The sequence below is a fragment of the Phlebotomus papatasi genome, chromosome 3 (genome assembly GCF_024763615.1).
Source record: "Phlebotomus papatasi isolate M1 chromosome 3, Ppap_2.1, whole genome shotgun sequence".
Classification (NCBI taxonomy): Eukaryota; Metazoa; Arthropoda; class Insecta; order Diptera; family Psychodidae; genus Phlebotomus; species Phlebotomus papatasi.
The window spans coordinates 45377349-45388706 of record NC_077224.1 but is presented as its reverse complement, the minus strand read 5'-3'; the positions used below and the strand labels follow the sequence as shown (position 1 = coordinate 45388706).

Genomic DNA, 11358 nt, shown 5'->3' with positions numbered 1-11358 from the left:
TTCATCATAAAACTTTTTTCCGTCAAACTTGTCTTCACTCGAGCCAAGATTTTGCAATTTTATTTATAATTTGCGTGAAAATTTCCTCAGATGTGACAAAAGGGGAGATGAGGAAAACCGGGACAAGTCAATCAAAGTCGCCGAGGTAGTATTTCAGGGGAAAACAAACCGATGAAAAGCAATTATTGAGAAGAAGTATTTAGTGGCCAATAAGCAAATGAAAATTCTTTGATTTTTTTTTTACGACTTTTCCCACCCACGGTCATACAGTATTTAAGCAGAGGCATAAATTGAGTCAATAGAATGCTATTGAGATAGGAATTTAAGTGGAAATTGTTGGGAGATTTAGAGAAAAAACAGAAAAGTCACAAATGAGAAAAATTTTCCGTTGATCGAATTCTTGGCGGGAAATTCCGATTGAGCGCGATAAGAGGAAAATTTTTCGGGAAAGTGGCGAGAATCGGGAGTGGTGGGCAAGTTTATATAAATAGAGATCACTTGAGGGATTGCTTCTTCAGTCAGTGTCTGCCTGTGTACCATTGTGAATAAAATTTGTGATTGTGCCATAACCTCAAAGCGGATTGAGATGGAATTTGATGTGCTCCGGAACGATGAATTGGGCCGATTTGGAGTAGCAGGAAGAGACCTGAAAGCTGGAGACATTCTTCATACGGAAACTCCCCTCGTGGTGGGACCAAAACAGGATTCTCCTGTTGTTTGTCTGGGCTGCAATATCTTCCTAGATGGAACTTCTGCAGGCCCAAGGTGTTCCAAATGTGGATGGCCACTGTGTCCGGATTGTAACAATTCTGAAGCACCTCTGCATCGTGGGGAATGCAGTGTCTTTGTGGAGAATCATGTAAAATTTCAAAATCTTCCCAGAGAAGCTATGATATGCCTTCAACTGGACTGCATTGCTCCTCTGAGATTTTTACTCGCCAAGGAAGCATACCCTGATCGCTGGGAGAACGAAGTTAGTCAGATGGAACATCATGAAGATGCCAGGAGACAAACACCAGCCTGGACAGTCGATGATACCAACATTGTCAAATATCTTCGGGGTCCTTGTAAGCTCTCTCGCTTCCCAGAATCCCTCATCCAGCAAGTTTGTGGCATTCTCGAGGTGAACTCCTTTGAGGCTCACACACTCAGTGGGAATCCCGTGAGGTGTATCTTTCCCAAATTAGCCATCTTTGCGCATTCCTGTGTGCCAAATCTCACGCACAGCATCTCCCTGGATGGCTCCTTCCAGATGGTCTGTCGGGCTGCTGTTGACATTCCCAAGGGCGAGATGCTCTATACAACTTATACCTATACTCTAACTGGGACCAGAGACCGCCAAATTCACCTTCGGAAAGGGAAATTCTTCACTTGCCATTGCCCAAGATGTTTGGATCCCACAGAATTGGGTACATACTTCAGTTCCCTGAAATGTCTCTCTTGTCCAAATGGATTCATCCAGTCAACTGCTCCTCTGGATGAAGCAGCTCCATGGAAGTGCAATTCATGTGATACCTCAACTTCTGGACAGAAAATTCAAGAGATCATTTGTACAATCCAGGAAAGCGTAGAAGCTCTCAAAGAACAACCTGCTTCAAGAAGAAAACTTCTAGACACGGAAAAGCTACACAAGCATCTCTTGGGTAAGTGTAGGCAGGATTACAAGAAACATTAATTAGCATAGCACTTCTATGACAGCATCATTAAAGACCGATAAGGCAAAAAAATGGCGTGGAATACCACGGTTAAAACTTTTGGACACTGACCAAAATATTTGAACAAGTTTTCCTTGAAACAATTTTTTTTGGAATCAATTTGTACCTAGAGAATATATTTGTTTGTTCCAAAAAGTTTTCTTTACAGTTTCGTTACAAAATACAGTTACAATTTTGTCAGAGTTTTCTTTTGGAACCGTTTTGATACAGTGGAATGTCTACAAATTTGAGTTGATTTCGTTTTATACAAATTTGTTCCCGAAATTTGGAACAGAATTTGTTGCACTCGACTGTTTTGTTCCCACTGTCAGGAACAAATTGGTACATATTTTTTATAACAATATTATTCCCACATCTGTAACATATTTGTTCCAAAAATTTTCGATGCCCGTGGATGAGGTAATTTTTGGAACCAATTTGTTACTCATAATGGGGAATCTTTTTGTTCCCATTGTCGGGAACAAATCCATGTAAGTGATTTCGTCTTACAGTTAAGGCCTATACTTCAGTCGAGATGGATTTCGGTGGCGAAAGTTCATAAAGAACATCTAATAAGAATCAACTTAAGAGTGTTTTATATACATAGGCGTGCATGACGAAATCATATGCGAGTGCTGGCAGCAAGAGGGGAAGGGAATCTCGAATTAAAAAAGTGAAACCATACCACGAAAATTGCCACAGATTTGGCGTCCTCTTCACTTCGGTGACGGGTGACTGACTGAGTGTGAGAGGGAGGGATACGTTTTTATACTAGACGAGCTATTTATTGAAACAAATTCGTTACTAATATTAGGTATCTTTTTGTTCCTCCTAGAAGGTACAAATTTGTTCCAAAAATTATGGTGTCCGTGGACGAGCTACAATTTGGAACAAATTCGTTACTAATATTGGGTATCTTTTTAAGTCTCATAAAATGAACAAGATTATGCCAAAAATTATGGTGTCCGTGGACGAGCTAATTTTTGGAACAAATACGTGCCGAAATTTTTTACCGTGAGTGCAACAAAATAAACTTTTCTTGGGAAGGAAAATAATGAGTATTTTCTTGTTCCATGTTCTGTCCTGAACATTTCTCCCAATGAAACTTGTGGTCCATCACCTCAAGTTTCTGAAATATCTTAAGAAAAAGATCTTTAACTCTTTCCGGACCACAACATATCCAGCGAACGAATTTCAGTAAAACTCACTTTATTGTAACTCTTAGTGGTCAAATATGATACTTTTGTAGAGAAAGAATTTTTTCCGCCTCTGGTAAATTGGAAAACTCATGGGAACTCTCGTCCCCAAAAGAACGCAAAGGATACAAACTTCAATTTTCCCAAAGCCAATAATATTAATTTTGTAAACTATTTGTGCGTGTCAAAGGATTCCTTTACAATGTTGATCACCAAAACAAGGTGAATTATTGACCAGTATCTTGTGGGATGTCCAGGAAGTGCTAAAGTCCTGAAAGTGCTAAAGTGCTGAAGTCCTGGACAATCAGAATTCACCAAAATCTGGAAGAATAGGAAAAACTTCCTTGAAAGCAATCTCCCTCGCTGCCAAATGTCAAAATTATCGGCCATATTGGCAAAAATTTCGCTCCCGCTTGGAATTTTCTTACAAAGTTGATGTCAAAAAGCAAATGGCGGGCATTGGCGGGATAACCTTACATTTGACCTCTCTAGATTTTTGCGGATGAGAGTTCCCATCAAGTTTGAACAAGTTTTTTTGAAAATTTAAGAAAAAATTGTTTTTCGAATTTATGTAAATCTGTAATTGTTAGTTATCATACTTATTGGCCCCGAGAGGTTTTTCCTTATTCTGGTCTAGAAATATCAAAAAAGTCACAATATCTGCAAGGAAGCAGAAAATCGAAAATTCACGATTTTTGACCAAGAATATGTTAGCTCAGGAGTTAATTGGGATCCTGCAAAAAATATCTTAGATTTAGACATCCTTATAGTTTGTACTTATCCAGAAGAATCGGATTTTTATCGATTCTAGATAGTTTAAAAAAATTGTTGTTTCCATGGGTACCCAGAGTCCCAAAGGAGACGAAAGAGTTAATCAAACGCAATCACCTCTAGGTGCGTAATGCCATTTCCCTAAATTTTTTCGGGCGTGAAAATACGCTTATTCCCGGAATAAAAATAGCAAGAGAATTTTTCGAATTCCTTTTTAAGTCTATCACAATAGGACTTCTACCATAAAACTATATTTTCTGAAATTTAATAAAGCGACAATATTATTTTGTATTATGAATTCTTACACTTGTTCAGGAGTATAATTCGCTAAATATATCCTTGAAATATTTTCTCATAAAGATAAGCTCAAATTTACTCTTGTCTAAAAATATCTTCTCAATTATCAGAAAAACTGACTTTTATTTAATTAAAAATTTGATTCACTGATAAATATATGAAAGTAAACCAGCTATTGTATAGTTCACTAATATCTGGCTATATAAATTGACCAATACTCATATTTTTGATCAAATTCATCATGTTATGTCATTAAAATTAAATTAATTTCGTTAAAATTGTGGTCAAAATACGCACAGATGAAGTATAAAACGGTTAGGATTGCGCTGAAAATACGCACAGTTAAATCATAACATGGTTAAAATTGTCCTAAAAACACACATTAAGATTAAGGATAAAACAGTTAAGATTGTGCTTAAAAACACGCACAGCTCAAACAAAAACGGAGAAAATTACGAATAAAAACATGCACAGTTCAAACAAAAAAGCGGATAAAATTGCGCTTACGCCCAGCTTAGTCATAAAACTGTTAAGATTGCACTTAAAACACGCACAACTCAACCATAAAACGGTTAAGTTTGCGCTTTAAAAATACGCACAGTTCAATCATAAAACTACTAAGATTGCCAATAAAAATACGCACAGCTCAATCACAAAACGGTAACTGCGCCTAAAATCACGCACAGCTAAATCTTAAATTCAGAGGGTTCTTACGAGAAACTTGAACACTTAATTTAAGATCAAGTATATTGTCTCAAAAATAACAAAATTTCCTTTCAAATAAGTATAGAAAAACCTTTATACGTTCCCGAGATATGCAACTTTAATTTTTGTCATAAGTCGCAATTAGGAAACGAATTTCGGGACGTCATCTACGGCATTCCTTGTTTCGGGTTAGATTCTTTTCGATATCTTACTTTTTTTCCAAATAATATCAACTTCAAAAACACCTGAAAATATTAAGTTTAGGAGAAAGTGCCCATGCTTTTTACGATCCCAAGCTTTATAATGAATAAATTTTTCCTGTGATTCCGCATGAATCGCTTTCATCACGCTTTAAAAAAATGTTTTTAAACTTGTTTTTCAAGTAAGTTCCTTACCAAGTAAATAAGGTAAATATAAGCTAAAAATTATTCATCAATCTTACATAATTTTGGATCATAGAATTCTATGCTAATCTGTTTCCACCTTATTGCAAATATTTTTGGCAAAAAATTTATTTGGGAGGAATCTCATTGTCTATTTCTCTTGACCCATTTACAGCTACTTTGCATCCCAATCATTACCTTCAGATGAGCTTGAGGGAAATGCTGGTAGAGATGCTGGGCCACGTTGAAGGATGTGGCCTCAATGGTCTTCCTGAAATTCTCCTTCAGCACAAGATCCAGATAATCCGCGGTCTCCTGGCCATTCTCAATACTTTCGAGCCTGGAATGACTCGAGCCCGTGCCATGATGCTCTTTGAACTCCATGCTCCCGTGGCCGTTCTGGCCAGAAAACTCTTCTTTGGCGGAAAAATACAGCCCAGTGTGTTTAAGGAGAGACTCCAGGAAGCAGCCGTGGCTGTATCCGAGGCCTATGAAATTCTCAAATGGGAAGACTGTAGACTTTCAGAAGGACTCCTAGCCACAATCTGCAAAAACACCCACAATCAGCTAATCAATGACATTGGGGACATCCAGGAGGCATAAATACCTCAGTTCTTGGGCTTGTTGACACGATAGAACTTCTTTGAGTCCTTCGTATGGCGTTTCCGGCCGCCGCGACGACGATTCTTGGGATAATCTCGAGCTAGGTGATCAACGCCCTGGCAGAAATTGCAGCTGCCACCGTCCGGATAAATACCGTGGGCATTCTTGGGACAGTACTTCGAAATGTGACCCTAAGCAATAAATTATGGGAATTTTCACAGAATTCGTTTTATTTCCGCAATTTTCTCGCCTAAATAATCGTCTAACCTTGGTTTTTTGAACAAGTATTTTTAGAATTAAGAATTCCGGGACTTACCATTTGTTTGCACTTGAAGCATGTGGCATAGTCAAATCTGGGACCTTTGTAGACCGGACAGACATTGTGTTTGTGGTCAGAACTTCCACATTTCAGACAGATGTCTCGTGCTTTCTTAGCGAAAACCTTGCAATCTTTCAGAAGATGCCCGAGTTCCCGACAACCCAAGCATCGTTGTTGGGATTTTTCTCGAGGAAGTTCTCTTGGGATTTTCTCCCATTTGTCATTGTCGTATTTTGCCTTCAATTTAGCCTTGACCTTTTCCATTTTCTGACCAGAATCCTCAGATTTCTTTCTATTTTTGGACTTTTTCTCTGGTAAAGTAACATCTTCCCCAGTTTTCTCAAGCTTCCTCTTTATACCTCTGCATTTATCTGAAGATTGATCCAGAGATTGTGGAATTGTTTCTTCCTCATTTTCAGAGAGAGCTTCCTTTATCTTTTGTCCAAAATCATCAGCCGTCTTTTTATTTTTGGGCTTTTTTCTTGATGAAGTAACATCTTCCGTTTTTTCAAACTTTTTCTTCTTACCTTTACTTTTCTTTGGAAGAGAAGTATCCGGAGATTCTGCGAGTACTTCCTCCTCATCTTCAGAGAAAGTTTCCCACTTTGTTGCTGAAGATCTTCCTTGTTCTATGAGGAATTTCTTGTAATTTCGTTCCCTTTCCTTCATAACCTTCTTCTCATTCTCATTTTCTCTCTCTGATTTCTCATTGTCACCATCAGATAAATCATCCATTTTCAGAACAGCATCTCCACTCTCCTTTCCATGCCTCTTGAACACTTTTTTACGCGAAAAATTCCTCTTGAATTTCTTTTTATTTTTAGAAAACATGATTTTCCTTCATGCACTGCACCACGTTGTTTACAAAATAAATTTTATCCAAGACACATCCACACGTGTTTGGATAAGCGGCGAAATCAGCTGATTGGTCACTGAATTCAAATAAGCTAACGGCTGTTTTGGAAAGATTTTGTTTTTTGAAAATTTAATATATTTTGGAATTTTATTAGTAAAACATTAACTGAAGATAGAGAACATTTTAAAATACGATGAATATTACTTGTTGTGCCATTTTAGTAGCCGTGCTGGAATGCAATCACAGGAATGTATTTCAATCATCTCCATCGTCGATCACTTCGACATCCATTGACTCAATCTCAATCAGGGCAGTTCCTGAACAATTGCCTGTAATCTGGAATCCTGGGAGACTAGAAGGGAAAAACAGCCAGAGATTTTACGTGTATATATTCTTTGCAGAGTCTCAAATTAAAAGAAAGTAGTACCTTTGAAGTTGACTGATCTCATTGAATTCCTTCTCCTCGATCTCGACGTCGCTCTTGAATCTCTCGAGATAGATTCCGTAATTTGTGCAGCTCTTGAAATTTGAATCCTCAAGAGTGACATCGCAATCTTCCTCCAGGAAGATCCCATATTCACATCTCACAATGTCTGTGGCGATTAAATCGACTGTTGTCCCACTTTTCATGCCAATTCCGTAGAAACAGTCGACAATGAGGCAATTGTTGAGAGTTACAGATCCACTTCCTGCAACAAAAAGAGACCAAGAACACGAAAAAGATGCATTAAAAGCCTGTCTTTAATAACATTCAACTTTGCACGTGGCTGAAGTTAGCCGAAATCCACCCGAAATGTGGTTTGTGTCTTGGATGACCCGAAAGGCTATAAGCCGACAAATGGTTTGTGTCTTGGCTAAACAAAAAGGCGCATGACCCGACATATGGTGGGTGTCTTGGCTAATGAATAGCCCTATCCGTTATTTTTTCATGCAAAAGAAACCCAATCACAAACAAACTAAATTTAACGATAAGTGATTTTTTTAAAATTATTTCCTTGTTCATTTTCTTTTGATCAACTCTCTTTTTCATTTTATTTGTTTAGCAATCACTTTATCTGTGATCACAGCGACACCCGAAAAATTTCGGGCGTTGATCTCAGCGACTCACCCGAAAAAAATATTTCAACTGAAAGAATACTCTAATAAAATTGTATACACAAAATAACATTAGAGTTAATTGTTTTGATTAAAAACATAATTTCCTTATTTAATACAAGTGCGTTTTCCTGTTTATTTTTTGAAATTATTAGTTTATCGCTGATCCCAGCGACACCCGAAAAATTTCGGGCGCTGATCTCAGCGACACACCCGAAAAAATTCATTTCCACTGAAAAAAATATTTCAATGCATTTTTCCACACGGAATTGCATTTAAATAAATTCGAGTGATTAAAACATTCACTTTTCCATTCATTTTTTTTACAATGTGAGTGCGTTTGCGTTTTTAATTCACGAAAAATCATTTTTCCGTTAATCTCAGCGACACCCGAAAAATTTCGGGCGCTGATCTCAGCGACATACCCGACAAAAGGTTGTTGTCTTGGATATTGTCGCTGATCACAGCGAATCACCCGAAAAATTTTGAATTTCTTAACGGAAAACATTCCATTGCAATTTTTCCAATTTTTCACACGGAATTACATTTGAATTAATTCTTTTGATAAAAAATATCACTTTTCAATTAATTTTTTTACAATTCAAGTTCGTTTGCGTTTTTATTTCACGATAAATCACTTTTCCGTTAATCTCAGCGACACCCGAAAATTTTCGGGCGCTGATCTCAGCGACACACCCGAAAAAATTCTTTTTCACTGAAAAAAATATTTCAATGCATTTTTCCACACAGAATTACATTTAAATTAATTCTTTTGATTCAAAATTTAACTTTTCATTGAATTTCTCTACAATTCAAGTGCGTTTACGTCGTTTAATTCATGAAAATTCACTTTTACGTTAATCTTAGCGACACCCGAAATATTTCTGGCATTGATCTCAGCGACACACCTGGAAAAATTATTTCAACTGAAAAAATTTTCCTAATGCATTATCCCCATTATCCCATATCCACAAGGAATTACGTTAAAATTAATTCTTTTGATTAAAAATATTATTTCATAGTTAATTTATTTCCAATCCAAGTGCGTTTGCATTTTTATTTGATGAAAAATCACTTTGTCGCTGATCCCAACGACACCCGAAAAATTTCGGTTGCTAATCTCAGCAACACACCTGAAAAAATCAATTCCAATGAAAAAAAATATTCTATGCAATTTTCAAAACGGAAATTATCTTGTATTTTTTTTTGTTAAAAATATCACTTCTCAATCAATTTCTTTGAAGTTTAAGTGCGTTTTCACTTTTATTTCTTGAGAGTTGTTTCCACCCGAAAAAGATTTGAATATTTTTAACGGCCCACCCGAAAAAATTATTCATTTTCAAGAGAAGTAATTCTAATGCATCATTCAACACAGAATTGTATTATAATTAAATTCTGTGTATTAAAAGTACCATTTTTTCTGAATTTTCTTTCATTATAGTGCTTTTAATTCTTAATTTTTGACAAGCCACTTTGTCGTTGATCACAGGGACTCGCCCGAAAAAATCTCTTCCCAGCAAAACTTCAATCTGCAATTCTGCACTTTTGAAATTTTAACGTTTCTTGTCATTCAATCGGATACTTCGTGTGGCTTCGGGATAGTCGTGCGACTTCGTGAGCATCGCGAATTTCTTTCGTGTTTTCTAACCATTTACTTCCCCTTCGTATTTTCTATTATGGCTGATTTAATAATATTGTATTATAACATTATAATAATATTGTAAAAAAAAAGAGAGTATTCACGTAAAATTGTTGAATAAAAATTGAATTTTAAATAAATTGAAATACATATTTTTATGTAGTTAAAATAAAGTTTAGAAACATTAGAAAGGGTAGAAGAAATGTAGAAATCATCTAAATACTCTAAAGAAATTCTGCCGATAATTTTAAAATTTTCTATAGAAATTCTGCAGAAAATTCTGCAGAATTTTTATACAACGATCGGATCCACCTTAGAACAAAATTCTGCAGAAATTCTGCTGATTTTTTGGCAGTTAGTAATTCAAATCTGACGAATTTCTGCAGAATTCTGCAGAATTTGCCGGGTGGGTTACTTAGTGCGTCCACCTGCAAAATTTGAATTTTTTTTAACGGAAATCACGTTCAAATGCAATTTTTTATTGAAAATTATTCTATAATGGTATCTTCTACACACAAAGCAATTTTCGTCAAAAATTGTCTTTTCCCGTCATATAAGTTCATCAGATATCTTTAAGTTTTCTGCAGAAAATATCTACACCTCTGCCGAAAATCTGCCGAGAAATCTGTAGATATTCCTACGAATTTTATTTGCGCTTGGGACAGAATTCGTCAGAAATTTTTCCAGATTTTCTGACGAATCCTGGTGCATACTCTGACGAATTTTTGTAGATATTTTGCCGATTTTCTGTAGATGTTTTTCTACATTCCAGACTTTCCAGACAGCTGAGGGCTAATTTTTGAAACTCTCACTCGCACCCGCGAGCTCTTTAGTGGCCGAGAGAAATTGACTCGCACACCCTGCAGATTCAAATCCTTCTGTAACGACTTCTTTAAAACATAAACTACTCGTTGCACGTATTCAAGAATCTGCGGGGTGTGCGAGTCAATTTCTCTCGGCCACTAAAGAGCTCGCGGGTGCGAGTGAGAGTTTCAAAAATTAGCCCTCTGTATTTGAAAAGATGGAATATTTTTTCACTGAAGTTTGGAAAATTCAATAAAGCTATACTTGGTGATATCACAGTATTTATATAAAATAAAGAATTCTGCGATGCCGTGTTATAAGTAGAGAATAGTGAAGTGAAAACTTTAAGCAAAGTGTCGACCTAAATTTCGTGTTTTTGTGTCATTCGATTGGCGATTTTTAAGAAATTAGTATTTTTGCTTGAATCTTTTTAGTTATCTAAAATGTTTAATCGGAAATGCTTGTTAAACAGAGCATACCATTTTCTTGTAATTTCTACAGTTTCTTGATAAATCAACAATATTTTTGTTGAGACAATGGATATTATGCAGATTTCCTATGCAGAAATTCTGCCGAGAATCTGCAGATTCTCGGCAAATCTCAAATATTGTTGATTTATCAAGAAACTGTAGAAATTACAAGAAAATGGTATGCTCTGTTTAACAAGCATTTCCGATTAAACATTTTAGATAACTAAAAAGATTCAAGCAAAAATACTAATTTCTTAAAAATCGCCAATCGAATGACACAAAAACACGAAATTTAGGTCGACACTTTGCTTAAAGTTTTCACTTCACTATTCTCTACTTATAACACGGCATCGCAGAATTCTTTATTTTATATAAATACTGTGATATCACCAAGAATAGCTTTATTGAATTTTCCAAACTTCAGTGAAAAAATATTCCATCTTTTCAAATACAGCTGTCTGGAAAGTCTGGAATGTAGAAAAACATCTACAGAAAATCGGCAAAATATCTACAAAAATTCGTCAGA

General features: G+C 36.1%; 3 protein-coding genes across 3 annotated transcripts in view; 1 reads left to right on the top strand and 2 right to left on the bottom strand.

Annotated features, from left to right (window-relative positions):
- The first annotated feature begins 28 nt into the window (after positions 1 to 28).
- Positions 29 to 7007, top strand: LOC129807954 (SET domain-containing protein SmydA-8). The gene is made up of 2 exons (XM_055857574.1): positions 29 to 1643; positions 5222 to 7007. The coding sequence occupies exons 1-2, from the start codon at positions 587 to 589 to the stop codon at positions 5647 to 5649; spliced, it is 1485 nt and encodes a 494-aa protein (XP_055713549.1). The 5' UTR covers positions 29 to 586; the 3' UTR covers positions 5650 to 7007.
- Positions 5174 to 6799, bottom strand: LOC129807955 (zinc finger CCHC domain-containing protein 9-like). Its single transcript, XM_055857575.1, has 3 exons — positions 5966 to 6799; positions 5654 to 5840; positions 5174 to 5591 (listed from the first exon to the last, which is right to left on the bottom strand). Exons 1-2 carry the CDS (start codon positions 6797 to 6799, stop codon positions 5655 to 5657), a joined length of 1020 nt encoding a protein of 339 aa, XP_055713550.1. The 3' UTR covers positions 5174 to 5591; position 5654.
- Positions 6937 to 11358, bottom strand: part of LOC129807953 (protein nessun dorma) — an 11209-nt gene continuing 6787 nt past the window's right edge. Inside the window, exons 3-4 of the mRNA XM_055857573.1 lie at positions 7252 to 7513; positions 6937 to 7176 (exon numbers count right to left, since the gene is read on the bottom strand). Of these exons, the coding sequence (XP_055713548.1) occupies positions 7080 to 7176; positions 7252 to 7513 (359 nt within the window). The 3' untranslated portion in view covers positions 6937 to 7079. The remainder of the gene's footprint in view (positions 7177 to 7251; positions 7514 to 11358) is intronic.

Bases quoted from the DNA above. Each gene is read 5' to 3' on its own strand.
- LOC129807954 (XM_055857574.1), top strand. From the start codon at position 587: ATGGAATTTGATGTGCTCCGGAACGATGAATTGGGCCGATTTGGAGTA. The intron at 1,644-5,221 runs GTAAGTGTAGGC...ACCCATTTACAG, and splicing joins GCTACACAAGCATCTCTTGG to CTACTTTGCATCCCAATCAT.
- LOC129807955 (XM_055857575.1), bottom strand. From the start codon at position 6,799: ATGTTTTCTAAAAATAAAAAGAAATTCAAGAGGAATTTTTCGCGTAAA. The intron at 5,841-5,965 runs GTAAGTCCCGGA...TTTATTGCTTAG, and splicing joins GCTTCAAGTGCAAACAAATG to GGTCACATTTCGAAGTACTG.